The sequence below is a fragment of the Dryobates pubescens genome, chromosome 5 (assembly GCF_014839835.1).
Source record: "Dryobates pubescens isolate bDryPub1 chromosome 5, bDryPub1.pri, whole genome shotgun sequence".
NCBI lineage: Eukaryota > Metazoa > Chordata > Aves > Piciformes > Picidae > Dryobates > Dryobates pubescens.
In genome coordinates, this window is record NC_071616.1 from 31216972 (window position 1) to 31243757 (window position 26786).

General features: G+C 37.5%; 1 protein-coding gene across 1 annotated transcript; it reads right to left on the reverse strand.

Moving 5' to 3' along the window:
• SPATA7 (spermatogenesis associated 7) lies at positions 1 to 26472 on the reverse strand. Its single transcript, XM_009904843.2, has 12 exons — positions 26454 to 26472; positions 24250 to 24330; positions 23515 to 23607; positions 21775 to 21822; positions 12181 to 12314; positions 5750 to 6222; positions 4612 to 4678; positions 4303 to 4373; positions 3447 to 3500; positions 1776 to 1853; positions 1108 to 1165; positions 1 to 784 (listed from the first exon to the last, which is right to left on the reverse strand). Exons 1-12 carry the CDS (start codon positions 26470 to 26472, stop codon positions 290 to 292), a joined length of 1671 nt encoding a protein of 556 aa, XP_009903145.2. The 3' UTR covers positions 1 to 289.
• Positions 26473 to 26786: the final 314 nt, after the last annotated feature.

Sequence of the window (26786 nt, forward strand, 5' to 3'; positions counted from 1 at the left end):
AATAAATATTTCATAACTTACTATTACAGATTTCTAAAAATATAAATCTAATTTTAATATTCTCAAAAGTTCTGAGTTCTACAATTATAGACAAAATACACATGATTTTTTAAAATAACTGACATGATATCCTTTAGACTCTACATTAATACAGAGGTTAATTAATGCCCAGTGCTGGAGAGTTTTTATCATTATTTAAAACTAAAATAAACTGAAAATAAATAAATTTACTGCTGTTTAAGAAATGACAGTTCTCTATCATTACTTCCTAGATGAGTTTTGGCTACTATTATGAATAGTCCTGTGAGATATGAAGGGCCTCTGCAAAGCTTTCCTCAAGATCGTCTATTTCTTTGGTGGCTTCCAAATCACTGTCACAAGTGACCAAGTTTAAAGTTGCCTCGCATGAGGGTGAAGTTTTTTGGTCCTCTTCAGCTTTCACGCAAGAATCAGACTCTGTCCCACCATCCATCATTCCAGTGACATCTTGTGAAAAGTCATCATTGCTCTGTGTCTCCTTTAACCCTTCTCTGATTACTGGTGATTCACACTGGTTTGGTTCCTTCAGTGGTAAATCCATGGTCCCAAAGAATTCTTCACTTTTTGCAGCTTTTCTTCGCATCTGACTTCTTTCATTGGTAAGCTCGAGCCCATCCATTGTATCAAACTCTTGCAGATCCAGCGAGTCAAAGGCTTCCCAGCCTCTGTGGATCAGTTCTGCACTGCTGCCTGGGCTGCAGCCAAGGTCTGCTTTCAGTACATCCAACCAGTGGCGCATTTTACTCTGGGGGGTGAAGGAAGAAAGAGGTGAGAGTACTCAGCGCCTGTGTGCCTAGAACTCAGGGCTTAATTCTGACATAAGGAAAGGGAAGCTGCTTGCAATTGTGTTTAAATTATACAGGGAGTGTCACCAAACTGAGCTGACTAGAGTCTCTTTTTTTGTGACTGTGCCTCCTGTTCTACTGTGATCTGTGAATCTCCAAATCTCATTTATGGAGAGAGATGGTTACCTCTACCTAAAAATATAGCAGTGCATTTACACTGTGTTTTGGAAACACTGCTGAAGTCACCTGCAGAGAGGGAAAACATTATAGGGGCAGTACCTACCTCATCCAAACGATTCTTATTTTCTTGTATATGACACTCAAACAGTTGTTCCAGAACTCTACAAATGAACAATTAAATGGTTTCACAAGAAGAAAAACAACTTTTAACAGACCTACATAAATTAATTACTGTAGTTTTTAATTTTTATTTCATAGCTGAATGGGAGTACTAAGATTTCTGCCCGGAGGAAGAGGACTTGGGAGCATTGGTCAACAGCTGTATGAATACCTTATTGCTCTCTACAACTACCTGAAGGGAGGTTGTAGCCAGGTGGGGGTTGGTCTCTTCTCCCAGGCACCCGGCACCAGAAGAGGACACAGTCTCAAGCTATGCCAGGGGAGGTTTAGGCTGGAGGTGAGGAGAAAGTTCTTCCCAGAAGGAGTAATTGGCCGCTGGAATGTGCTGCCCAGGGAGGTGGAGTCACCATCACTGGAGATGTTTAGGAAGAGACTAGATGGGGTGCTTGGTGCCATGGTTTAGTTGATTAGATGGTGTCAGGTGATAGGGACTTGATGATCTCAAAGGTCTTTTCCAACCTGGTCTGGTCTGTCCTGTTCTATTCTAACTTAGTATCTATATATTCTTAAGAGTAAATAAATTATCACTGAACACTACTTCCCTTTCCTACAGAGTCCAGCATTACCAATTTGAACACAACTGTAACCTACCTGTTAGAAAACAGCCCAAGGCTAAGAACTTCATTTGTTACATCTTCAATGAAAGGTAAATATAAAAGCTCTTCCTCTCTGCAGGGAAAATAGAAAATCCAATGTGGAATGTTTTAAAACAGAGATACATACTAGATTGCACAGCTCCCATCACCTTTATAGGAAATGCCATTAAGATTATCTAGTTCTTGGCACCAGATGCTACTTTTCAAAAATTAATTCCATCAAGACAAACTAAGGCCTTTTCAATTTGAATAATCATAAACACCATGCAAAATACTAGACTCTTAGAAAGGCCACTATGGTGCTCTGTGTTTATGCTTTCTGTTGTGGTATAAATTAGCACAGAGAACCTGAGTGAGCTAATCAGTACATCTTAGAAAGTATTCAGAACCTGCTCTGCACTCACAAAGAAAGGTTTACTAACTGGGAAAACAGTGCACAACTGCACTTTGATGCTCTGAGTAAAGGCTTCCAAAGTTGCTTCTAAAGAATCTGACTGCAGCTGAAAATTACTAGTCCTCAATGGAAGCTCAGAAAAATGTGCATGCTTGTTTGACAGCCTCCATTCCTTTCAAACAACACCTCTTTGATGTTCAAAATCCTTGTTAGTGTGAGATATAGCTTTTACCTCTTTGATCAAATGTCTCTCTATTTTAATACCTCTTAACGCCATATTGATGCCAATTGCTTTAAATTGGAGACTTCAAAAGTTTGGAGTTCTTTTTGGAAAACAAGAAAGAAAACCCCAAAAGAAACCAGTTCAGTGTTGTTTCTCTTTCATAGCATCTTTCTAAATATCCCACAGTATCCAATCGAACTCTACCAAATCATCCTCCAGTCTAAACAGAAGATCAAAAAAATGGGATACATCTTGCATGACTTCCATTATGTCAAATTTGTCATCCAGCCCAAAGATTGTCACTTTGGTTCCCTCTATAGTCACGAAAGATACTTACAGCTGATCTGAGGTTTAGGTTGGATGTTAGGAAAAAGTTCTATACAGAGAGAGCGATTGCCCATTGGAATGGGCTGCCTGGGGAGGTGGTGGAGTCGCCATCACTGGAGGTTTTCAGGAGAAGACTTGATGGGGTGCTTGGTGCCATGGGTTAGTTGTTTAGGTGGTGTTGGATTGGTTGATGGGTTGGACGCGATGATCTTGAAGGTCTCTTCCAACCTGGTTTATTCTATGTATTCTATTCTATGATACCTATACTACACCCTTCAAGTTAGCAAGAACAAGATGGTCCTACAGCACAAAGAATTAAATAGCTTTTCCGAGTTCCAATAAGAAAGCATTTGTAGTGTTTCTGAACGTAACTCAAGCCTCTTCTAATTCTCATCAAATTTCAGTGTAGAAATGTGGCCAGAATGCCTTCGCGCTCGACATTTGGTTTTGCCAAAAAAGAACTGGAAATGTTTAGAGTGTAACCATGGGATAAGAGAAGATGTCTATCTTTCTTCTGAAGTTAAAATGAATTCTCTTAATTTTTAGATGCACATGGAGATTTTAAAGCATTGTGTAACAATTCATAGTCTTGTCAATTCTCCCACAGATAGTGAACAAGTTTCTTCTTAGCCTTCATTTGCTGTTTCAAGTTCATCAGTTTTGAGGAATAGTTTCTATTGTAATGTTGTGAACTAGCAGATAAATTGTTAAAGCATACTTACTCCATGTTCACAGTCCTCCTTGCTGAAGACTGCTGAGAATACGACAATGTCTCTCTAAGAAGAAAATCAGAAAGTAAGAAAGAGAGCAACATTCTAAAAAGCCTGTCTTGCATCTCACTTTCTTCTGGTGCCAGGCTGTGCCATTACCCCAGTTTCTCTTGGGGAAAAAACAACACATTGGAACACCCCTAAGCCCTGCCCCAGTAGGGAAATCCACTGCTTACAACGAAGCCTGAAAGCATTATAATACCTCTTGATGCAGTGCTCTAGTACCTCAAAACATCTCTGTGTCACTTCAGATGCTGCACAGACCTCCCCTACGCATGAGAAGGCCTTTTTAAAAACTCAGATTACAATTCTTTCCTCAGGTAAAAATGTCTTCACAAGAAAAGGTTAGAGAGAAAATCAGCAAGTCATGCATGACCTTTAGGTCAGCAATGAGTAGACTCCGCTGGGACCCCTGAGGTTCTGGCCTGATTTTCAAAACTGTCCTTGTATTGTAGTCAATATTCCAAATCAGAGAGTTAAATTTTCAGTAAAAGATGTGGGATGTGATTCTGGTCTAAATTGCTGCAGATCACAGATGCAAAAGGCCAGATGTCTGAAGAGCCTTTTTTTTTTAAAAAAGGAAATACTAACTGGAATACCAATCCATTACTTAGTTGTAGTACTGTATAAGAAATGCATAATCTGGAAGCTCAGATTTATACTCATATGTACACAAGAAAATAATTTTGAAGTTGGGAAAGGCTACTGGTGTGAGAAACCTAACAAATAAAATTCTTGTGAGAACAGACTTTTAAAGAGATCTGGTAGTGAAGGCTTATAGCCTAAGAAGCAGCTGTAAATCAGGTACCTTGGGAAGGAATATGACAAAGCAGCTCTTCCCCTCTCAGGCTCATTGACAGTGTACCTTCTATCTTCAGCCTGTAACACAGACATAAAATCTTAGAAGTTTACAGTTTTGTAATATCCTAAGATCTCTTCAAATGCCTCAATATTTTTTCCTCATTGTTTACAGGCATTTTTCTGAAACGCTCCTTTACAGAATTAATGCACCTCATGACAATAAAGAAAATTAAATCAGTTGTATACTGCTGTGGCAGATCAAGTACATACTCCAAAATGACAGTGAAGGGTCCAGATGATTTGAGAGATGAATTACCTTTAATGTGATCTTCTGCTGTTCAGTCTTGACTGTTTTCTCAGGTGCTTTGTCTGAAGATGGAAAGCTATAAAATTGAGAGATATATTAGATTTCCAGGAAGGCTACTTTCAAAATCTGTAGGATGAGAATACTACTGCCACTGTGGAAATTTCCCAGCAATCTGAATGGGCACTAGTACAATAATGTCTCAGACAGTTAGAAAATTTCTGTCACACTTCTATTCACATAATAAAACTAAGTGATAATTGATTTTGAAGGATGACAACAGTCATACATAGGTGATCCAGTCATCATCTGGCTGGGTGTTTACAAAGGATAGCTAAACTATCCAAAATAATTGTTCAAAATTGAGAATGGAAATGCTTCTATACATAAAAATGCATCAGGAAAACATAGCACACAACCAGAAAATGAACAGTTGCAATATGGATCCAAAACTATCAATAATTTCAGTGAAATTCCGACTTTGTTCTAGGACAAAACCAGAGTTAGACATGTGGGCACAAAAGAAATATTTCTCCTTAGGAGGCAGCATCAGTACAAACAAAGCTAAATTAAAAACTGTAATTTGCTAAGGAATTCAATACAAGAAAAAGACATTCATGTTGTATAAAATATTTTATATAGAATATATATGAAGGCATTAAAATGAAGACAATGAAAAGCAGTATTCAAAACTTTAAAATAAAAAGGGATTTTTGTATGCTTTGTTCATGAATTGGAAAGTATGAGACCAGAGGGGCAACAGTAGGGAACTACTTGCATGCTCACAGTGGTTAATTCTTTAGAAGACAGAAAGCACAACTATATACCAGAGAGAGCAAAGAAAAGATAGAGGGAATGACTACCCCCAGCAGATGCAAGACCCTACAGTTTCGATTTAGTGCCAATCTGAATCCAGTTTGTACAAATGAAGCCAGTTCCTCCAGAGAGAAGACAACAAAATATGCCAGTTAAAAAAAGGAAAAGCCACATTCTGCTCTACTTTTGCTAAGGCCTATCTAGAATAATTTCAAAGGTATTATTCTGGGTTTATACAGTGTAAATGAGCGCCAAATGTGTTGGTTTTATGAAGATACTGTTCTGATGACATCTAAACTCCACAGTTTCATAATAAAGTTTTTAACCTCTGTACCTGATCATATCAGTCTGTGTTTGTGCTTCGGCATGCTGCTTGCAGTGATTTTTCTTCTTCCTCCGAGCAGGAGTGTAGTACCTGTACTCTGACAGCAGAGATTTAGCACCTGATATTAAGGTGCGTGGAGTAAAAGGCTTTCGGCTATCAGTAAAGAATTCAGAATGCCTGTCCAGAAGATCCCCACTCTGTACTTTGGAGTTGCTTCCTCGACACCTCTGCGAATGACTGATGCTCACGAAACTATCAGTGGAGCAATTGCATGAAAGTCCAGAGCGTTTTCTTGGTGTGCTTGAAGAACTGACACTTGAGTTTGATGCATTAGATGTATTCCGAGAACCTTTTCTGGCATACCGTACTGGACTGGAGCGAATGAAGCCATGCTCGCTGTAAGGAGACAGTGCTCTTGATGGGTACTGTGCCTGCTGAGCACAGGGGAAGACATCATCTCTGTCTTCTACTTCCAAGAAACTCTGGGAAAAAAAATAAAAATAAAATATTAAGACTTGATTGCTTTGCAAGCTACCAGCTTTGCTCAAGTTGGTAGTCCTAGCTGTTATCCTTACCAGCTTGGAGCTATTTTCTATGTAGAAACTATGGAAAACTTTTTGTAAAGTGAGCAGCCTGACTGGTGAGAAATTTTACAACCTCATCACTGGAAATAAGAGAACAGTAAGACCATGGTTTGCTTAACTAACACATGTTTTGTACAGAATATTGATAGCTACATCAAACCAGGAGTTTTCATCCAAAGGCTCAATAAATGCTTAAAAGTCAAGGAATCACTGCATTTGTGGCAATTAAGGATGTTTAGGTTTAAATAGACCAACACAGAGATTAAGTTGCTGATGTGCCTCACCATCTGTACAAAGAGCAGAAAGACAAGGAGGAACCTGGACAGGCCATAAAATTCTACAATGAATAAAGGGAAAAAGGGACATAATTTCCATACATGTTCCATTCATGTCTACTGTGCTTCTATAAGTAAGACCTATTAAGAGGAAGCATTACGTTGCTAAGTCACTGAAGGGATAACTTCCCAATAGAAAGCCTAAGAAATAGTGGATTCAATAAGATGTAACTTCAGCAGATGCTGTGATATGCATTTATTAATGACATACAGCCCTAACTGCCAGCTGAGAAGACACAGATTCACCCTGCAGCCCAATCTGATCTTATAATTAATCCATGTGGAAATTAGCTTGAGACACTAGCACTGAAGCATGGATTCCAGGAAATTCTAGAGGTGCTTCACTGCCTGAGTGCAATATAAACCTGGAGAAAATCCTCAGGAATGCCTCACTTTTTGAAAACAATCTGATCATTAAGATGTGGATTGAAGGTTGGATGTGTGATTTGCTCCAGCAGAAAGTGGCAACAAGAGAGGCAAAATGAATTATAAAAGAAGGTACCTGTGGGAATTCTGCAAGACAATCAATACTTCTTGTGAATTTCCTACTGGGGCAGGTAGTAAGAGGGGTTAAAAAAAATAAAAATCAAACAACCAAGCTTTGAAATCCTTATATATTAGTTGAAAATTCATGACATTGCAACCTACTTTATAGTGTAGGACAGTACTATATTACTAGTTAATTAGTATAGCATATTAAGCTAATTAATAATATAGCTTGTAAATACACACAGATTTTCTATTATTCAAATCCTATAAAGGGTGTTCTTAAATGTTCTAAGCAATATTATTCTTATTGTACAAATACTGCATTTTCTCAAACACTGCTGCTTTGAATCTACCTTTTTGGTTTTTTTCTTTGAGAACCACTTCAATATTTTAAATTAAAACTTGAGATGATGAATATATCATTTACTACATGCCAAAGTGTATTTAAAGGACTAATAAAAAAATGCAGACAGTTTACCACCAAAACAAAGTCACAAATCACATGGCTGTCAAAACGTGTCATATCCTCACAATTCCACACTACTTTCCTCTCACATCAGTAAGACCTATCTGTGCTATTCCAGTACCCCAAAATATCCTTAGTTACTGACACCTAATGCAAAGGGATTGGTTGGTTTGCTGTTTGGTATTTTTCTCAGTAAGCTGAGCCAAAATAACCCCTTTCTGATGATGCATACTTTTTACTCTCAGTAATTTTCTGTAAGGTTGGTGACAAACTGCAGGCAAACAGTATTCTCAACACTCCTTAAAATATTTTTGAAGTTGCCAGCGTAGTTCCTTGTGTCTGATACTGTTTCTTTGTGTACCTGAAGGCTGAACTGTCTGCCTGTTTGGGCAGTAAAGGTTTACCCCAAGATAAAGGCTTCAAAAGAGGAAATCTGTGATATTCCTGATCTAAACATCTTTCTTTGATGCTCAGAAGGTTCTTCTGCTTTCATTAGTCACTCCCATCTCTCATTCTGACAAAACTATTGCAGGCACAATACATCTTCAGGCTGTTAACATCATAACAGTATAATAAATCTTGAAATAGAAAGCTTTTGAGTAGACAACTCACATAGCCATACATTTGTGCTGCATGTAAAATTAACAAGAGATATTAGAAACAGTCAATGGTGTTTCCTAATCTGTATTTCCTATGTACAAGCAGATGGTCATAACTGTCATTCTGAACAAATCAAGTAAGCCTCAGGAAAAAAAAAGACTGAAAGGGAGCTGAAATGCCAAGGTAATGGCAACAGTAGTTGAAATGGTTAAAAGAGAAAATTTATTCTCCTATGGAGGAGCCTTCCTCCAAATGACTTTTTGCATGGATTAATTTCTTTTAAAAATTCCCTTAGCAGTTGGAAATGCCAATTAATAGGATTATCTAAACATGGGATAGGAAATCTTGCTCAAATCAGCTTTGTACAGAAAAATAAAAATGAAAAACCTGGAGATTTCTCTAGGATATAGCTGTCCATCCCTGGCAGCTGTTGAAAAGACCACATGGTAGTGCCATTCTATGCATAGATACCATGATATTTCCAGATTCTGTCAAACAGCCTTTGTTATTGTGAGAACATTTAAATTAATTAAAGCATGAGTGTATGTAAGTGGATACTCACAAATGTGGTGCTTATAAATCCTCAAGCTTTTCAATCTAAGTCTCTAAATGCTCACTTAAAAATTACACATCCACAAAGACACACAAAGTTTGCAGCCCTTTCAGCCTCCCTACCTGTAGTTCATCACCCTGTTTTGATTAACGTTCACTCAAGGCATCAGCCATCATTATTACACTACAGGGAAAGAGCAGCAGAAGAGAAGTATGGATGTTCCTAGGTCTTCTTATGCTTTCCCTGCCCCTCCACTTGACTGTGCCTCAAGTAATTTAGTTGCTGTAGATACCACTCAAAGACTACTCTATTGTGCCATTTGAAAATGAGCCTGCTCCTTAGCTTATGTTTTCTGCTAAAAGCAGAGAAATGCATGATGCACCATAAACATCTATCACATCTTAACCCATGCCTTTAGCTGGTGTATTTTTGTCTCCTTGATCAGAATACTCTCATTAAAATCACTGAACATTTCAAAAAATCAGCAACGAAATCTAGTTTATCACTATAGAGACAACTTTCTTAGATCATTACATATCATAGCAAATTCTCATATTACAGTAACTTTACATTTATAGCTAGATACAACAGATAAAGAATTCACTGCTCCTGTGCACTTAAACCCTTGCACAAAACAAAAAGCAGGCCAGTCAAACCCAAGAAACATTATAGTTCTTCAGTTTCACAGTTGGCTCAGTGTATAATAAAATACACTGACTAAACCACAGAGCTTTTTAAAACATGTATTATATAGAAGAATTATTTCTGCTTCTTTTTGATCTTACCATGCACAAAGCACAGTCTCTACTGAAACCAGAGACAAGGAACGCTGATGAATGAAGCCTTTATGAAAACAGAAAGTCAGGCACATATATCAAAGCCAGTAAACATGTATTTAGCCTATAATTTAGTCAGATAGTGACCTTGTCAGAGTTACAAGGGTTGTTAAATTTTTACATAGATACTTATGTTACTCCTAAATAGATACATTTAGCAGAATGCACATTAATCAAGAAATTATACACTATGAAAGTAATTTCTTTAACTTTTGTATTCTAACAGTGGCAATGTCAAAGGAGAATTCTAATTGTCTTTTTCTTACATGCTTCCTGTAATATTCCAAGATGCTTATTACACACATTCTACTCTGGCCATTACCTCCTTGGAAACCTAGAGTACTCTTAAGATTGACCGCTTCAAATAATTTTCAAACTATCCCAACCCAGAAATATCCTAATTTAATAAAACAATTGGAACGGGAACATTGGCAGCAGTAATATGATTACTCTGTGGCAAATATCCTCTATATTATCATATGCTTTAATAGGCATCCTTAGAATTTGTTTTCCAACTGTCACCTATTGATTTATCTTGATGGCTAGAGAATACAATTAGAATGGCTAACTCATCCCCACAATGCATTACAGGACATCTAACCAGTAATGTAGGGGAATCCTCCCTCGGTTTATAAACAAGCATAGGAAATCAATGTATATTTTGGCAAATGTTTAAGTAAGGCTTCATCCTTAGCATAAAAATATGACAGCCCAATTACTTCCACAGCCTACCCTTTTAGCAGAAGGTTCACTTACAGATTTTCACTTTTTTTCACTATGCAGCAAGCAATGATTTGATTAACAAAGCGGCAAACAGTATTTTGGTGAGGATTATTCCTTGCATTTGTAAAGCAAAAAAAATTAAAATCTAGAGGCAAAAAAAGGTATTATATCCAAAAATTGCTTTTTATGTGTGTGGCTAAAGAATAATTTGGCAAGTCTCCCAACATCACTTTCTAAAATGTACTTTGCAGTTGGTAAGTTCAAATTCAGACAGTTTCTTGAATTATACACCCTGAGGCCAGCAGACAGGGAAGGCTGCAGTTTCTCTTAGCATGATACAGACTACATTTTCAATACCTGGGACAGGTATTGTTTAGAAAGACTTTGTTTTGCAAAATATTAAAACAAAGGAAAAAAGCAACAGTCCGTTATAATGCTATATTAAAGACAACAAGTGCAATCTTTTATTTTAAAACTGAGAATTTATGCAGCACACTTTACATGTTTTTGGGGTGAATTAATTTAAGGAAACTTCTCCTACCCCCAGTCTGCAGAAAGTAACATGGAAGACCAAACCCAGTGTAAAATTAAACATAGCATTTCCTCCCTTTTCTTATGCATGCCTGTGCTTCCATCCATAACCAAGAGCAATGTACTTAATTTCAAAGCATTATTTCTCTGTACTGCAATAAGGTCATACTTGGACTGCCTACTGTAAAAACACAGAAAGAAACTAAGGGAAGTTTTCTGTACTACTTGGAAATGTTCTCAAGGGCTACAGATATTTAAACAACATACAAAGCATTTGCTGTTAAAATTAACAGAGATTAAAACATTACTCTGTTCTAAACTGCAATTACTCAATTACAGTGATGAACAGGAGAATGCAATTTACTAGGCTATTTATTTATTATTTGGAAACACATGCCACATCTGGATGAAATGTCAGCCAAAGTATATGAACTTATGTATACAGACAGAAAAGGACTTATTTTGATGGCTTAAGCACTCTTTTATTTTCAGTAACTTTGAGCAAGTAGTATACTGTTAGGTAAGAAATACATTTCCAAAGCAGGACTTTGGATACTGCAAGAAAATCAGAATCACAGAAAGAATCTGGTTGCAAAAGACCTCAAAAATCATCCAGTCCAACCCTTGACCGAGCACTGAAGGGTCAACACTAAACCATGTCTCTAAGTGCCAGGTCCACACACTGCTTAAACACCTCCAGGTGTGGTGACTCCACCATTGCCCTGGACAGACCTTTCCAATGTTTAATAACCCTTTCTGTGAAGAAGTATTTCCTGGTATCTAGCCTGTACCTCCTCTGGCACAGACTTAAAACCATTTCCTCTAGTCCTGTTGCTTCACACCAAGGAGAAGAGGCTGTCCCCTCCTTGCTCCTACCTCCCTTCAGGTAGTTGTAGAGAGCAATGAGGTCTTCCCTCAGCCTCCTCTTCTTCAGACTCAACAATTCCAGCTCCTTCAGATGCTCCTTGTAGGGAAATAAAAGATTCTCAATTCTTCTGCTAGGAAGATTTGTGGTAACTGAAAGTTCTGCCTTGGGAAACAATGATCTGGAGTGACAGACAAGGGACTTTCAGCTGAGATGAAAGTGAGAGAATTCAAGTGTAACTAGAGTCTGAATTTACCACAAGCACTCTATCTAGATACCTGCAATCTTTGTCAGAAGGCCAACACATGCATTTGGTGTTGGGCATATGTCAGGAAGACCCTCATCTATTTTCTCCTGCTTGAAATATGCTGGGTCTCCCTCACAAGCTGCAGTGATCAGCTATTATTATGGGAGGCTGGTAGACCATGATATCTAGAAAACAAAATTAAAATATCTACCTTTCCAAAAGAGGATGGCAGCAGCCTTCCACTCTCTCTTGAGCTGGATCGGGAGGCAGTTTTACCCACACTCATTTTCTCTTCACTCCTGGCTATCTTCTTTTTGAGTTTCTCTCTTCTTTGCTGGTCAGCAACTTAGGAAAGAGACAATGTTTGTCAGATGCAAAGGAAAAATTATTTTTTTTTATGTCCTAGATGACTTGAAAACCTCATGGGGTTTCCAGTTGCTCAGTACAGTCAGACTACTGAGATACATTCCACTTCCAGTGCAGAACAACTATAACAAATTACCTGTATCTTTAGAAGAAAAAAATATTAAGGGTATGCTGGTAGCTGAAGCTGTACCTTAGCTTCCCTGAAGTATTCTCATCTCACTGGTCTGCAGGAATTCTAAGATTAGTATTGCTAACAGAGCACTCTGCTCAAAAACTCACAACTTTGCTCTCAATTTTGTACAGATAGAACTCCTTTGACTGTGCTCTCATCCAGCATTTCATTAAAAAAATTCACATTTACTATTAGCAGATTTGATATGTAAAAAAAACCATGTGCACACCATGGAAAAATAGTGAGTAGTCTCCCAAGTACAGAAATCCAAAGCAAAACAAGCAAGTGCAGGTCACGAACATAAAAAATGGTGAACACTGTTGTCATAGTTTAGACCCAGTTAGCAACTGACCCCTATGCAGCTACTCATATGGCCTCCCCACCCTAGGGACAGTGAGATGGGAAGGAAAATCAGAAGCAAAATCAAAAATCCTGTGAGCTGAGGTAAGGAAAGAATCATAGAATCATAAAAAACAACAGTAATGAAGTATCATAAAAGCAAGTGATATAGAAGGTAACTATCACACCAAGTGCTGCTCAGCATTAAAATCCATCTGCCCAGCTCAGCCCTCCCCTTATATAGAATAGAATAGAATAGAATAGAATAGAATAGACCAGACCAGACCAGGTTGGAAGAGACCTTCAAGATCATCGTGTCCAACCTATCATCCAACACCACCTAATCAACTAGACCATGCAACCATATAGCAGGCATGACATCAGTATGGTATGGAGTGCCCCAGTAGCTGGCTGGGGTGGCTATCCTGGGTTTGGTCCCTCCCAGTTTCTTGTGAAAAAATTAACCCTATCCTAGCTGAACCCAGGACAACTGTGAAAGGGCCACTGTCAGATAAGAAGGGGAAATTATCAGTCTACATTGATTTACAGTCCAAGGCCTTGTTCAATGTCTATGCAGCACAGGAGTTAAAAATCTATGCCATCAGATTGAAAGGACCCCAAAGGCGAGTACGTTTTCTGTTTTCAAGTTTGTTATCAGTTACCTTCATCTGATACCGTGCATAATATAATCTAGTTTTTGTATATTGTGAGCACTCAGGTGCCACAGATGAAACTCACAAAGCTGAAAAATCCAAATGAAGCTGATGAAAAACATTAAGAATTTAATTTCCCAACAGGAAATAAAGGGGTTTATATAAGCCAGCACACTTGAGAAATCTGCTTTAACTCTTGAATATGTTTCACATTCACTTAACACAGACACAAGTATATGAATAGTTTGTTTCATACAGACACACAGACAGAAAGACCTTTATGGCTTTCTTCTTTGGTTCCACAATGTATTTATATCATACTCTGGTAGACTCCAGTTTTCACATGCTACTATACTTAGTGCATGGAAGTAGAAGTAACTGTAGATTGGTGTGGTACATTCTTCTAGACAGCTGAGAACTACAGCAATCTGAGGACATTTAATCAATCTTTAAACTACATTAGCCTGTGTACATTAACCCTACGGACATGTTCATCTGTAGGAATTATTTAAGTATATGTATTCATTTTATTAAATGTTTTAGTCCCCTTTTTAACTGGAAAATACTCTTTCAGATGCAAAATACTTGCTCTCATTCCTCAGGGAAATTAATTTTTCTTTCTTCCAATTCTTAAATTGATATGTAAAGTAATTCCTTTTATGGATGTTGATTTATTCAGCATATTCTATTAGAGTGTTTATAATATGAAGTAGCTTTTATCACTGAAAAAACATTAGCTGAAGTTAAGATATACTAAATTCTACAACTCTGACTTAAAAATATGCCTTCTAACAAGGAAAAATATACTGTATCATTTAATAATTAAAACACAATTATTTCTTTCCTACATTAAACTACTATTATGTGGCTATTCTAAATTACTATTATTTATAATTGTCTTTGTCTTAAAAGGTACAGATGAGCACTCAAAAATTAGCTACAGGTCAGAAGTTTTATATGTCTGAGATGAATAACTGCACTGGGCCAGCAGAACGTATCTGTGTGCATATGCATGGAAATTGTAAAACTCAAAACTTGACTGCTGCTCAAGTGAAATGCTGATGACTTAGTGTTGAATCAGTATCTGGGGATACAATAAATGAATGAGAGCTCTACAAAACAAACAAACAAAAAAAAGCAGAGGAAATATGGGTGTCTAATTTTGTATGTGTGAGCAGATGTCTGAAAGAAATTTCCTTATACTCAAGTGTTCAGGTGAAAAGTGGGTTTAAGACAATGCAGGCTTAATCACATACAATTTCTGAACAGGAGTTTCTGGGCAAAGTGCAAAGCAGTGTGAATATTATTGAAAACTGAGTTCTCATGTTGTCCTTACTCTGCTCTTTACAGGATAACATCTAAGATTTACAAGCACAAACTATGCCTTTACTAGCGGCATTCAAAGCTATAAAAGCCAACCACTACACACCTCCTCCAGGACTGTGTGCTCCAGCTCTTCTCAGCCAAAGCACAGCTTGTGCCCATGAGTAAAGAAATAAAGAACAGTAAGAATGCCAACTAATGCTATCTTTGGATGTCAAGAATGATCCATTGGGAATACTGTCATCTGCTTGGGAAATGTAAAGTCTTTGCCTCACACCAGGCATCTAGCGAGCTTGGCTCAGCTAATTCATTTAGTGTGTTCCAAAAGCTATAAAGTCACTCATGCATACTGAAAAGCAGAGCAGGCATATGCAAAACAGAACGGCAGAAAAGCTCAGCAGTGTACCCATCTAGTCACCAAATTAGGGAATTTTCAGGCTAGATCAGCTGTAACAGCTAGGAACTATGAAACCAGCAAAGCAGGAGATACAGAAATCATTCTCAAAAGGGGTTAATAAAGATGTAAACAGACAGCTAGATACAAGTTAGAATAGCCCTGAGAGAGTCATCGAGTTAACACAGACAAGAGTAAGGATACAGACACAAAAGCATGCATGGTGCCTACCTCTCCTTATTTCTTATGTCCTTTTCCCTAGCAGGGACTGGAGAATCCAGTCTTTCCATTTGACTTAAGTCAGACAGAAAATGGTATCATACTAGTGACCTGAATCTTTGAGGCACGAATTAATTACAATTGATGGGAGCAGAAGATACTTAAAGCTGCCATATGTAACCACTTGTCCTGCAGCTGTGAATATATTAAACTCAAATAATGAGACCAGCATTCAGGAAGAAACATGCAGGTTTAAGAGGGATTATTTATCTGTTAATTGGAAAGGTTGTTCACTGTTGAAGATATCTTCTGCTTCAAATGAATCACAGATATGGCTTCTATAGTTTCAGTGAGGTTAATGAACTGAATTTGGCATACTAACAACTGCATTACACAAAACCTGCATTTGTTAACAGCTACTTAGCAGTTTCACTGCAGGTAGATTTTACTGTGGATTTGCTCCAGAAACATACCGCTTTTGTAGAGTTCAATATAGGAAAAGTTCAAGCCTATAATTATCATGTGGCAAATAAAAGAGAAAACCACTGGGGTGGTGGGTTTTTTTTTTTAAATCTCTAAAAATGGAAAACTCAATGTTTTGAAATGAAAAATTGCAGTCTATAGATACAACTAACATGAGTCCCTGTTAAAGCCTTCAAATTTTATTGCATCTCATTAATTGCTGCACTCAACACCACCACAAAGATGTATTAGAATATAAACAAAGCAGTGATTTTTATCAGATAAAGTCAGATTGTGAGGCTAAATTTCACAACTTAATTCACCCCATGAATCGTTCCCTTCATTCTACTGTCAGTGAGAAGCAGCACAAGAAAGATCATGAATTTTAGAAGTTAAACTGTAGCACACTTCATAAAGAGCAATTTGTAAAACATTGATCAGTCTGTCACAGTAGTACTTTTGCCTAGGCAAGAGCCTTTTTCACAAAGAGCACCCCACGTTTCCAAAGCAGAGATCATGTCATCACATTTCCCTCTATAGGCTTGATTTTTCACTCCTTAAGCTCAGGCTGCAGCAGGATTTCTACACACATGCTTAAAATTATAAAACAAATGTCATAAACCTGGAAGGAACAAAGTAATCATACACACCACGCTCCTAAGCAGCTTGAAAGCTCTGCACTTACAAGGACAGCATGATCTGGAATGACAGTGACTGAATTCCCAATCTCTGTATTTATCATATGTCACATCAGAGTACAATTGGCAGGTAGCCTTCAAATGATTTAATTTTGTGTAAATATGGAATATTGTTAGATTTAAATTGTGTTCAACTTGCAAAACAACGTTATCTCCAAAAGTTGTCCAAAATGGATCATTTCTCCACTGTTCCTGTATCAGCTATTTTTTCAGTAAAACACTTGTGGTTATTATTTCTCCTATCAATAAAAATTGCAAACATCAATCTAATTTCTGCTGAGCTGGAAGTGCCTGCAGTGACCACAATTAAAGCGTTCAGCGTATCAATTGGTGATATTCTTTCTGAAGCAAGCTCTTCCTTCTGTAAGAACTTTTACTATCAGCTTCCTAGCTGTACACAAATCCCCAATACACCATGATTTAAGCACGTGAAGCAAGACCTCATCAAATACAAATTGGATTTTGGCACTGGATGTGAAGTTTGGGTTTCTCACAAACCTGTATCTAAATTTCTTAACAGGAAAATTCTAATAACTCTTAAGAGATGATTCTGCACATTAGTTATCAGTAGCACAGTTTCATCCAATAAGAGATGAAAAAAGGTGACAAAAATGTATTAAAGGCTTGATACCACAGCTTTGCTGGTATCAAATATAAAGCACTGTTTGTATCAGAGTATGTGTTCAGAAACGTGATAGTGCTTGGCAAAGCTACTAATGGCAAAATCTGGCCATTGCTAAAGCTTGTCAGTAAAGCCTAAGAGTGAGAGATGAATCCTTCAGAGGAATTTCAGGAGAGGAAATTAACCCAAAACCATCCCCCTCTGATTTTCATATGGGGTCCTCATCTGACAGACATCTCATAGATACTTCTGTCAGGCATATGAAGAATACAGCAGCCTGTGCACAGCCTACTACACAGCATCTGTGGAATGCTGCACTAACGCCAAAGAAAACTTCTGAGCCTGATCAGGTAAACCTCCATTTGTATACCTTAAAGAGAGGTCCATCTGGCTTCTATGTGGTCTTGGACAGTAGCTTTTGTCTCAGAGTACCACTGGGACAGTCCTCAAGAACAAATTAAACACGTTGTACTGAATCAATGCTAAGAATAAGTGAAAAGCACAATTTCATTCCTGTTTGCTGGTATGCTATAGCTATTTTGTGATCTTCAGTAACAGGGGAAAATGGTATTAAAGCAACAGCCTCCCCAGTGGACAGATGGTAAACCTGGGCAAACTGAATTAAAATTCAGGGACACATTTTCAGTGATAATGATGATTAACTTCTGAAACAAATACAAAAATAAATTATGTTTTGTCCATTTCTTGGCTTTTATAAGCCAAGACTGCAGACCTTTCTTGTTTATATGCTTTAGTTACCCTATTCCGTATGGCTGGGAAGTTCCATGTGGATGGATGCAACTACAAACTACAAATGTATTTTTAATGCACATATCTAAAATGAACTACCTCTCATAAAACAAAAGTTTCTCATTAAAAAGTAACTTCTGTAAAAAGAAAGTAAAATTACTACAGTTTAAAAGTACAGGTTCATAAAAGATTTTTTTTATACAGTGAGTTTTCCTGCTCTCTAAAAATTCAGACAGGATAAATACACTAGAACTTTCCAAAGACATAAACTCTGAAAACATACATGTTAGCATCAGCTGAGTGTTAGACTTGAAAGAACTTGCATTAGTTGATTATAACTTTCATTTTCAGAAATACACATGTAAGGACAAGACTCACCAGAAAAGAATCAAAGACAGGGAGATTTTCTGAAAGCTTCTTGTAAACCAACAGCAACAACAAAATAAGACAGCTTTTCACAAATCTCTGCTTTTCATAGCATTGAGTAGATATACAACGTAAAAATATGTGATCACATGAAAAATTCAAATACAGAATTATATAAGAATATGGGGGGTTAAAATTTATTTCTTCTTGAATCTAACCTCCTAGAAAACAACATTACTGACTGATCTGAATTCTTGTGTTTCCCCATCTCACAATCCCAAGTACTCAAGTGCCACTGGTCCAAAATAGGTTTCTGGTGGTAACTTCTTAGAACACAAGTTTTTCACTTGTTCTCCCCCCATCCCCTGGTATCAAAGAGGCCTGCATTCCCACACTGATCACTGAGCTCAGGCTGTACTATCAATATGCCCTGTGGAAAAACCTCTAAACATACCAGTTGAAAAGTTAGTACTGTTAGAAACCAAGCATGTATAGTAGCAGCTGTCTTACTTGGCATAGCTTTTGTCAAGCTTGCTGGCACAAATTCCACAACCACAGACTTCTAATGGCTACTGGTATCAATCAACATGCTTGGACTAATTCTGAACACAGAAGTTTCACATTTCAAGAAGTTTCACATTTTAACAACTATTTTAAGTCAATAAGGCTGATCTAATATACAAGAACATGCTCACTGCCAGCCCAATGGCATGGCAGCTCGCCTATTTCACTGTCAGCTAAGATACCAGGAAAAGAACAGTGGAAACTAAATCTACTTTAAGGACAGAACACATTCAGTTGGCCAGAGAGAACGCCAACTACAGTATCATGTTTAATTCTTAAACACTAATGACTGACTCATGGCAACAACCCCAAAGGGAAATACCTGCTATTTTAGCATTACATGATGCACATTTTCAGGGGATGTTTTTAAATTCTGTCTGCAGGAATTCTGTTTTGTAACTCTATGCTATTAATAAATCAGCATTTCAAACTGAGAATCTAGCCCCTTTCCAAGTCTCTTTTGAAATAGAGGGGTAATGGAAACCTTATCTGGGATGCAGATATGACAAGGAACACAAAAGGAAAAAAGTAGTAACATGCTTCAGTTGAGGCAATGATAGACAAAGAACTACTGAAGAATAAAGGTATAAACCCCTTGACTATTGAAATTCCCCCAGTATTCAGTTAGACTGATACAGCAACTGCGCCTGGACAAACTGTGCATCCCAACTCCATCAAGAAAAAAAGAAATGGGTTTGGAAAACTCTAAAAAATCTTTTCCTTTAGTTTATTCCTCAGTACATGTTCACTATTCTCACTACCTGAGCTATTGGCAGCCATTTCCACATAATCTGCTTCATAAACTTCAGAGGAACACAGAACATTCGGTTGTGCTGCTGTAACAGTACAGAAATCTGTAGCTCTTGAGGAGCAGTAGGAAAAAAAATCCCAACCACTCAAATTCTAGGCATGAAATAAATTGAAATAATTTGCAATTTCATTCTAAACATCTACAGTGTAGGCACTGGATAAGGGATGCCTGGGTAGTTTTAACCTTCAATACATTGAAGGCAGTGAGTCCAATAACAAAGAATTTGAAAGTTTGCCCCATGAAATGCTTCCTTTGCTAACTCTGTTTTTTTTTTCCTTTGTGAACAGGAAACATCTAGGATGGTGTTGGTTGCATGCACGTTCTAGTAGGATCAAATGCAGCAGTAGCTTTTTCCAGCCCAATTTGAAAAGAGGTGAAAGAGTAATTTAGCTAGGATTTAGTGTACGAGTTTTACCGAACAGATGGGTACACACAAAAGCAGCAGTAAAGGTGAAGTGCTTCCATCACACCTTGTACTGCAGATTAAGGTTCTGTTTGTGACCCATACAGAGTTACACAGTCAGACATGTGCCTGAGTAAGATGAACTGAAAGAAACACATTACACAAAGCCTTGCTATCTGAAATGGAAATTTCCTTGCTTATAGCACACCTGCTAGTGTCATGACAATCATCTGTTAAGCTTAAGGCATCCCAAAATGAAGTCCTTATTCAGGGAAACTCATTCTGGTGCGAAACACGCAAGCTATCAGCTCTGAAGAATTTTATCTGTAAAGAGAGCAGATTTTAAAATAAATGGGCATTTCCTGGTGTGAAGAAAGACCAAAGACCTGAAAAGCTATGGAAGAATACTTGTTAATTAGGGAACCTAAAAAAGATTTTAGCAGACCCAGAAAGAAAAGCTATATATTACAGAAACACATAGGTATAAAATTCTTTCTTGCACCAGTTCTGTATGTTCATGCTTGTTTCAAAGCAAATCTTAGTAGAACTGGAGCAGGAGAAGGAAGACTTTTTTTCAGATGACTGCAGAACAGGTAATCTGAAATTCATGCTGCAGTCTGCAGACACAAGACATCCCCACAACACTGCTGCTTATGCTGCACCTTTTAAAAACAGGAAAAGAAAAGCCCAGATACAGCATCTTTGATTCTGGTGCAGCTTGTTGCTTATTTCAGTCTCAACCCAGCATGTAGAAGTGCTGAAAAAATCCTAATGAAGCTGAGCCTTTCTCACAAAAGGATGACTGATTTCCTTTCAGCTCCAGTTATTCTGATCATTTTACAAGGCAGTACCACTGTGGTTTAACTGGATTTGAGACTAACCACAAAGTATTCTGTCCTTACAAGATTTATCGTTCCATCTGAAAAACTACGTCATTTTTTTCAGTACCTCAGCAATTGTTATTGAGGAAAGAAGAACTTTCTCCAATTGCATGAGTGAAAAAGACAAGATAACAGAAATACACCTTTGTTAATTTAAGAAACAACTGCTGTTTATCTTGACTAATATATTTTGTTCCGAATTCCATAAATCAATGATCTGAAAGTATTTTCTTCAGCTAGCACTATGCAGGAAGGCTACAGTACTGATATCTTTAAACAGTGTTAAGAAATGAAATAACTCTTAGAAAAAGTAACTGCAGTTTAATCCAGGTTGTGCGCCTGAGTGCTTGTAACTGACTCTTATTCTGTGAAATTGAACAGTCCCCAGATGCCCACATTCCCAAAATTCTTTCTGACCTTGCACTAGTAAGCTCACCTCTCAAAAGTTCAAGTTCACATCATATCAGAAGAGAGAAAAAATGCTGAAACTCTCCTTACATGTTCCATTAACTGTGTGGATAAAAAGAATCCTGAGCAAAATTAATTCTGATCCTTAACATAACCGATCACCAGACAGACTAGGTCCATCTCTAACTTTAGCATTACATTCATTGCTGGTTTTTTAAATAGCTGCAGCAGTATAGGAAATGCTGAAGAACCAGATGCATGAATGCTTTATTAATGCTTTATTCTATTGTTACTCTCTGCTTCTTTGGCTCTTTTGTTTTGTTAAGTTAGTTTTACAGAAGCTTTTGCAAAATTAATGCATCAGAAATACTTACGTCTGATGTTGGCCAGCCTACTTTTGGGCATTGAACAGTCTACGGCAGCTAAAAACAAGAAACAAATAAATGTGAGTGATTCAATCTTTACTTAGCATTCGTGGTGACTAGAAAAAAAGTAGCAATAAAACATCACAGAAACAAGACTAATTTAATTAGCACATGGCAATTTTTCTCTATTTTAAAATATGCTAGTTACTGTGTATTTAAAGTATTAGATTGATATTAATACAGTCACAGCATTTTTGAGATAAAGACATTAAAGTCAAATACGTATTTGAAGGAAGAATCATCATTTAAATGAAAGTTCCTTAAGGACAAGAGGTTTCTATACACTTTGTGCTGATGGCATTTAACTGCACATCTGGGAGAGCAAGTATGTTACATGGTAGAGGTGACAGTATACGGGAGTGCATGGATTCTGGCAGAATTCGTAGTCCCAGTGTACCTCTCCTTAAACCAGACATTAAAAAAAAGGAGAGATGATGAAGGGAATCTGCAGAACCACCTCCAAAATCCTATTTAAGACAATATCTGCAAAAAGAGCATACAATGTTTTTGGGAGGCATTCATAAAACATTTACCTCATCACCCATATCCTGTAAACATTCATGCACTTAATTTATATTGTCAGGACATCTTCACAAGCCCTAGCATTAGTATCTCCAGGACTGAGATCCGCAAGACAGGTTTATGCCATAAGGAAAGAAAATAGGCTGTGAACTGTAAACCACATTGACAACTATCAACAGACTTTTCTGAGCACTGTGCATGAGACTTAAATATGGTACTTCATGCTCCTTATGTGACCTTAAAAACACACCTTTGTCTGTAATACAGTTTGTTTTCAACTGTAACACTAACAACAGGGTATTGTTAGTTCATAATGGAGTAAGCATTTTAAATCTGCACAATTTTTGAATAGGGTAATTAAGAAACATACAATCTTTTACAGGTCCATTAAGCTTTTAAGTTCCAGATTTCTTAACATTTGTCTTTTGAGAAATGCACATTCTAACACTAAAATACATGAAAAAAATAATCATATATATTAGCACATTTAGTGTGCAGTAATACAGATTAGTAACAAAGGGCAATTTCCAAAGTCCTTAGAAGTACCTCTTGCCATTGACTGAAATTGGAACAGAAGAGAATGAATGCTTTTAAACTCAAAAAGACACAGTGGTCTGAGTTTAACTGAACATGCTCTGCATTCATTCCTAAAATAAATTCCATATACCTGCTTTCTCTGTGATTTTCAATTCAGCATATTATTTACATAGAATACATATACATAGAATAAACCAGGCTGGAAGAGACCTTCAAGATCATCGTGTCCAACCCATCAACCAATCCAACACCACCTAAACAACTAACCCATGGCACCATGCACCCCATCAAGTTTTCTCCTGAAAACCTCCAATGACCTTCTCCTGAAAACCTCCAATGACCTCCATCGAAATCAGAATGAGGAGAATACAGCACCAAGTATCTTAACATTAAAGTAGTATCTTTGGTAGCACTTCAGGAAAATGTTTCCATACAAAATTTCCTCACTGCAATAATACAAAAGTATTATTAAGTAGGAGCTGTATCTCTATTCTGACATCAGTCTGAGTATGGAACAGGAAGAAAAATATACTTCATACAGTCCGGTTTGTTCCATCTTGATATGAGCTGATTCTGAAAGAATGAGATAAATCTGCAGGTAGAAAGTTCATTCACATATGCCATTTTTACCTTTGGCTGAAAGGATTTTGTTAAAATGAACCACCATGTGATCTCTGATCAGGTACTGGCTAGTTAGACTTCGGCAGGAGCCAATGCAGAAAGCTGTAAGATTAGAAGATATTTGAATGTTATGAAGGCAGGCACAAGAACGCTGAAATTTTTAACAGTTATTAACCAAAATTTGAAGCCACAAATCTTAAACTACTGTGCCAATGGCAGTCATTTTTCTTTAGCAGCTTCTATCACATGAAAGCATCCTGTCTCTTCTGTTGTTTGTTTTTGGGGGGTTTTCCACATTGAGCCATTAACTCAAGAAATAGCTAGAGAAGGGGCTGAAATTGGACTATGAAAACATCAGCATGGAAGTTTCTTGTTTCCCCATTCTATGCTTCAGAAAAAAAGTGTCTGAGGTGGTAGAATGGCACAGAAACATACTAGCTCATGTAAACTACTGACTGTGAGGAGTAAGCAGTAACCATATCTATATTTCAGCTGATACAGATGTTACACACACATATATATATGGATATCTTGTTAAGTGTTTCTAGCTAACAGTATAGTCTAGTCAAAGCTCACTCCTCAAAAGTATTTTCAGTAAAGTGTACTAAATGCAAGTACTATTAAACCTCACCAACTGAGCTCAATGCACAGGTTTTTATTGTAAAAAACATTTCAATAATGAAGTAAATAAATTCAAAAAAGGAACCATGTCAATCTGCTGATGAAAGCACATGTATTACTTACCATTACTGTTAGTACTCAAGTGTCCTTTAAATGGACTTGCTGGACCACATCTAGGAATGACAGCTGTTGGGTATTCACTTGCTTTAATAAAATGTCAAACAAAACAAATGTCAGGAAAAAAAGAAAATACATATTTTGACAGACAAGACAAAGCAGAGAATCTCCCCACAAAGAATGCACAAATCACCATAGTGAACCTTCTTCACAGAAGAAAAAGAAGTCCTATTTAAATAGAATCACAGATTCATAGACTCAGTCAGGGTTGGAAGGGACCACAAGGATCATCTAGTTCCAACCTCCCTGCCATGGGCAGGGACGCCCCACACTAGATCAGGCTGGCCAGAGCCTCATCCAGCCTGTCTTAAACACCTCCAGAGATGGGGCCTCAACCACCTCCCTGCACAACCCATTCCAGGGCTTCACCACTCTCAATGTTGCATTATTACTGAAGTATGACAGTGTAATTAAGCAATTTGACCTAAAACACCAATTCAGTGATACAGTGAAAGTACTTTCACTGGTTCAGGAAGTTAAACAGCAGAAAAAACAATTAGATCACTTGAGTCTGATCTTTAAATTGGTCACTAAACTTCACAGAGATATGCCCACAGTTTTGTACCTATGCTAATCTCCCATTTGTTTTCAAGTTTTATTGATTGAATTTTATGATTGTGGTTAGTATCTGCTGCAAATAAATATGCAAGTTTAATAGACTAAAGGATTATGCTTGTCAGAAAAATCATCCTATCAATGAGAACTCATCATTTCAAAAATCTGTGATTAATGCAAGAAGAATTAAGTATGAAGCCGCATCATTTTTAGAGCAAATTTTAGCAAAAGATACCCTATGTCCAGTGTATACATAAATACCAGTGCATTCAAAGCACTCCTGTAAGGTTTCCTAAACCCTGCTTAACATTTAAATCTAAACAAACAGGATTTCTTTTAACAGAGTAAATATACCTCACTTACTTAACATCAATTATAAAACCATGCAGCCCATTTCTACAAATGTATTACTACCATCAAGGCCTTCCCATTCCTATCCTACTTCTCATCTGTCAGTTCAAGAGTCTGTAGTTGCCATGTAAGCATTCCCTAGAAATTGGAGGCACTACAACTCTGGGGCAGTAACTACTGCTGTACACTTACTGGTCACCTACAGCTTTCCACCCTTCATTGGATGAAGGAGCAAGCTGGAGCTACTCAAGATGAGTGGGAATCTTCTCTCGGTGGCCTTCAGCTGGGCTAAAAATGGCAGATATAATTACAAACTAACTAAAGGCCACACAAGTTAAAAGCCCCTTAATTCCACCTCACATGGCTTCTTACCTCCTGCATACCCAGCATCTGTCTTTTCAGATGTTCTATTTCCTAGAGTCACAAAATCATTCAGGTTGGAAAAGACTGAAGTTCATCACGTCCAAACCTTAACCCCATTCTACAAAGCTCACCACTAAATCGTATTGCTAAGTGCCATATCTAGACAACCTTTAAACATATCCAGGGATGGTGACTCAGCCACCGCCTTGGCCAGCATGTTACCATGTTTGACTAGTCTTTCAGTGAAATTTTCTTAACATCTAGCCTAAACCAACTACTACATTCTGTAGCTCTACTTTAAGTGCAACAGCATGTTGCACAACATGGCTAACAAAGCATCTACAAATTAGCAGATTGCGGCCAAACAAATAGTTCCTTTAATAATGTCTTAGTATCATTTCCTCAAAGGCCTTATAAAAAAACCTTGTAATTTCAAAGGTTATCTGGAAAAGCAACAAAAGGTGTCTTGAGAAAATTAAAGTAATATGTTGAACATTGCAGACTATTTTCTTGGGACCCTGCTGTGAAATTACACTAAATCTGAACCAATAAATTCAGTCCCCACTCTTACGATGCCTAACAAATATCAAGGGAATTCTAAATCAGTATAAGGATTTCATACTTAGAAAAGTCAGCCTGTATACAATAGGGGCCCCTGTGGCTTTGGAGTATTAGAGGCAGTGCCTGCAATAATAGTGCTCCCATTACTCCTTGCTGGGAGGTTGCCAAACTAACTGCAGGTGGTTCTCTTCATATAAGAAAAAATGACTTTGAGTTAAAAATGGTCAGAAACTGTCAGAAACCTGTTGCTGTCACCGTCTTCTGCTGGAGATGCATCTGTTCAGCACTACCAGATTAGTTTCAAATGTTCACTTGCTTACCATCACCAGCAGATGGCATATGGATAAACTCTAATGAAAGAGCTACTGTGTCCTTTACGATTCATCTCTGTCAGCCTTTGAAGGGAAAGGGAAAAAGTAAAACATCAGCCTCCCCTCTCCCTGCATTATTCCATAGGTAAAGAAAAAAATGTCAGAAAGGTTCAGGGGGAGAAATACTTGACAGTTTCTTTTGACTACTTTGATCATGGACGTGTGCACAGTGCAAAGATAACCTCCAATCCACACAGAAATCCCCAACTGCAGAAGTTCCAAAAGCGCTGGAATCACACCACCATGTGAAGATGTCACAGTCTTAATGCAGACACTCATACT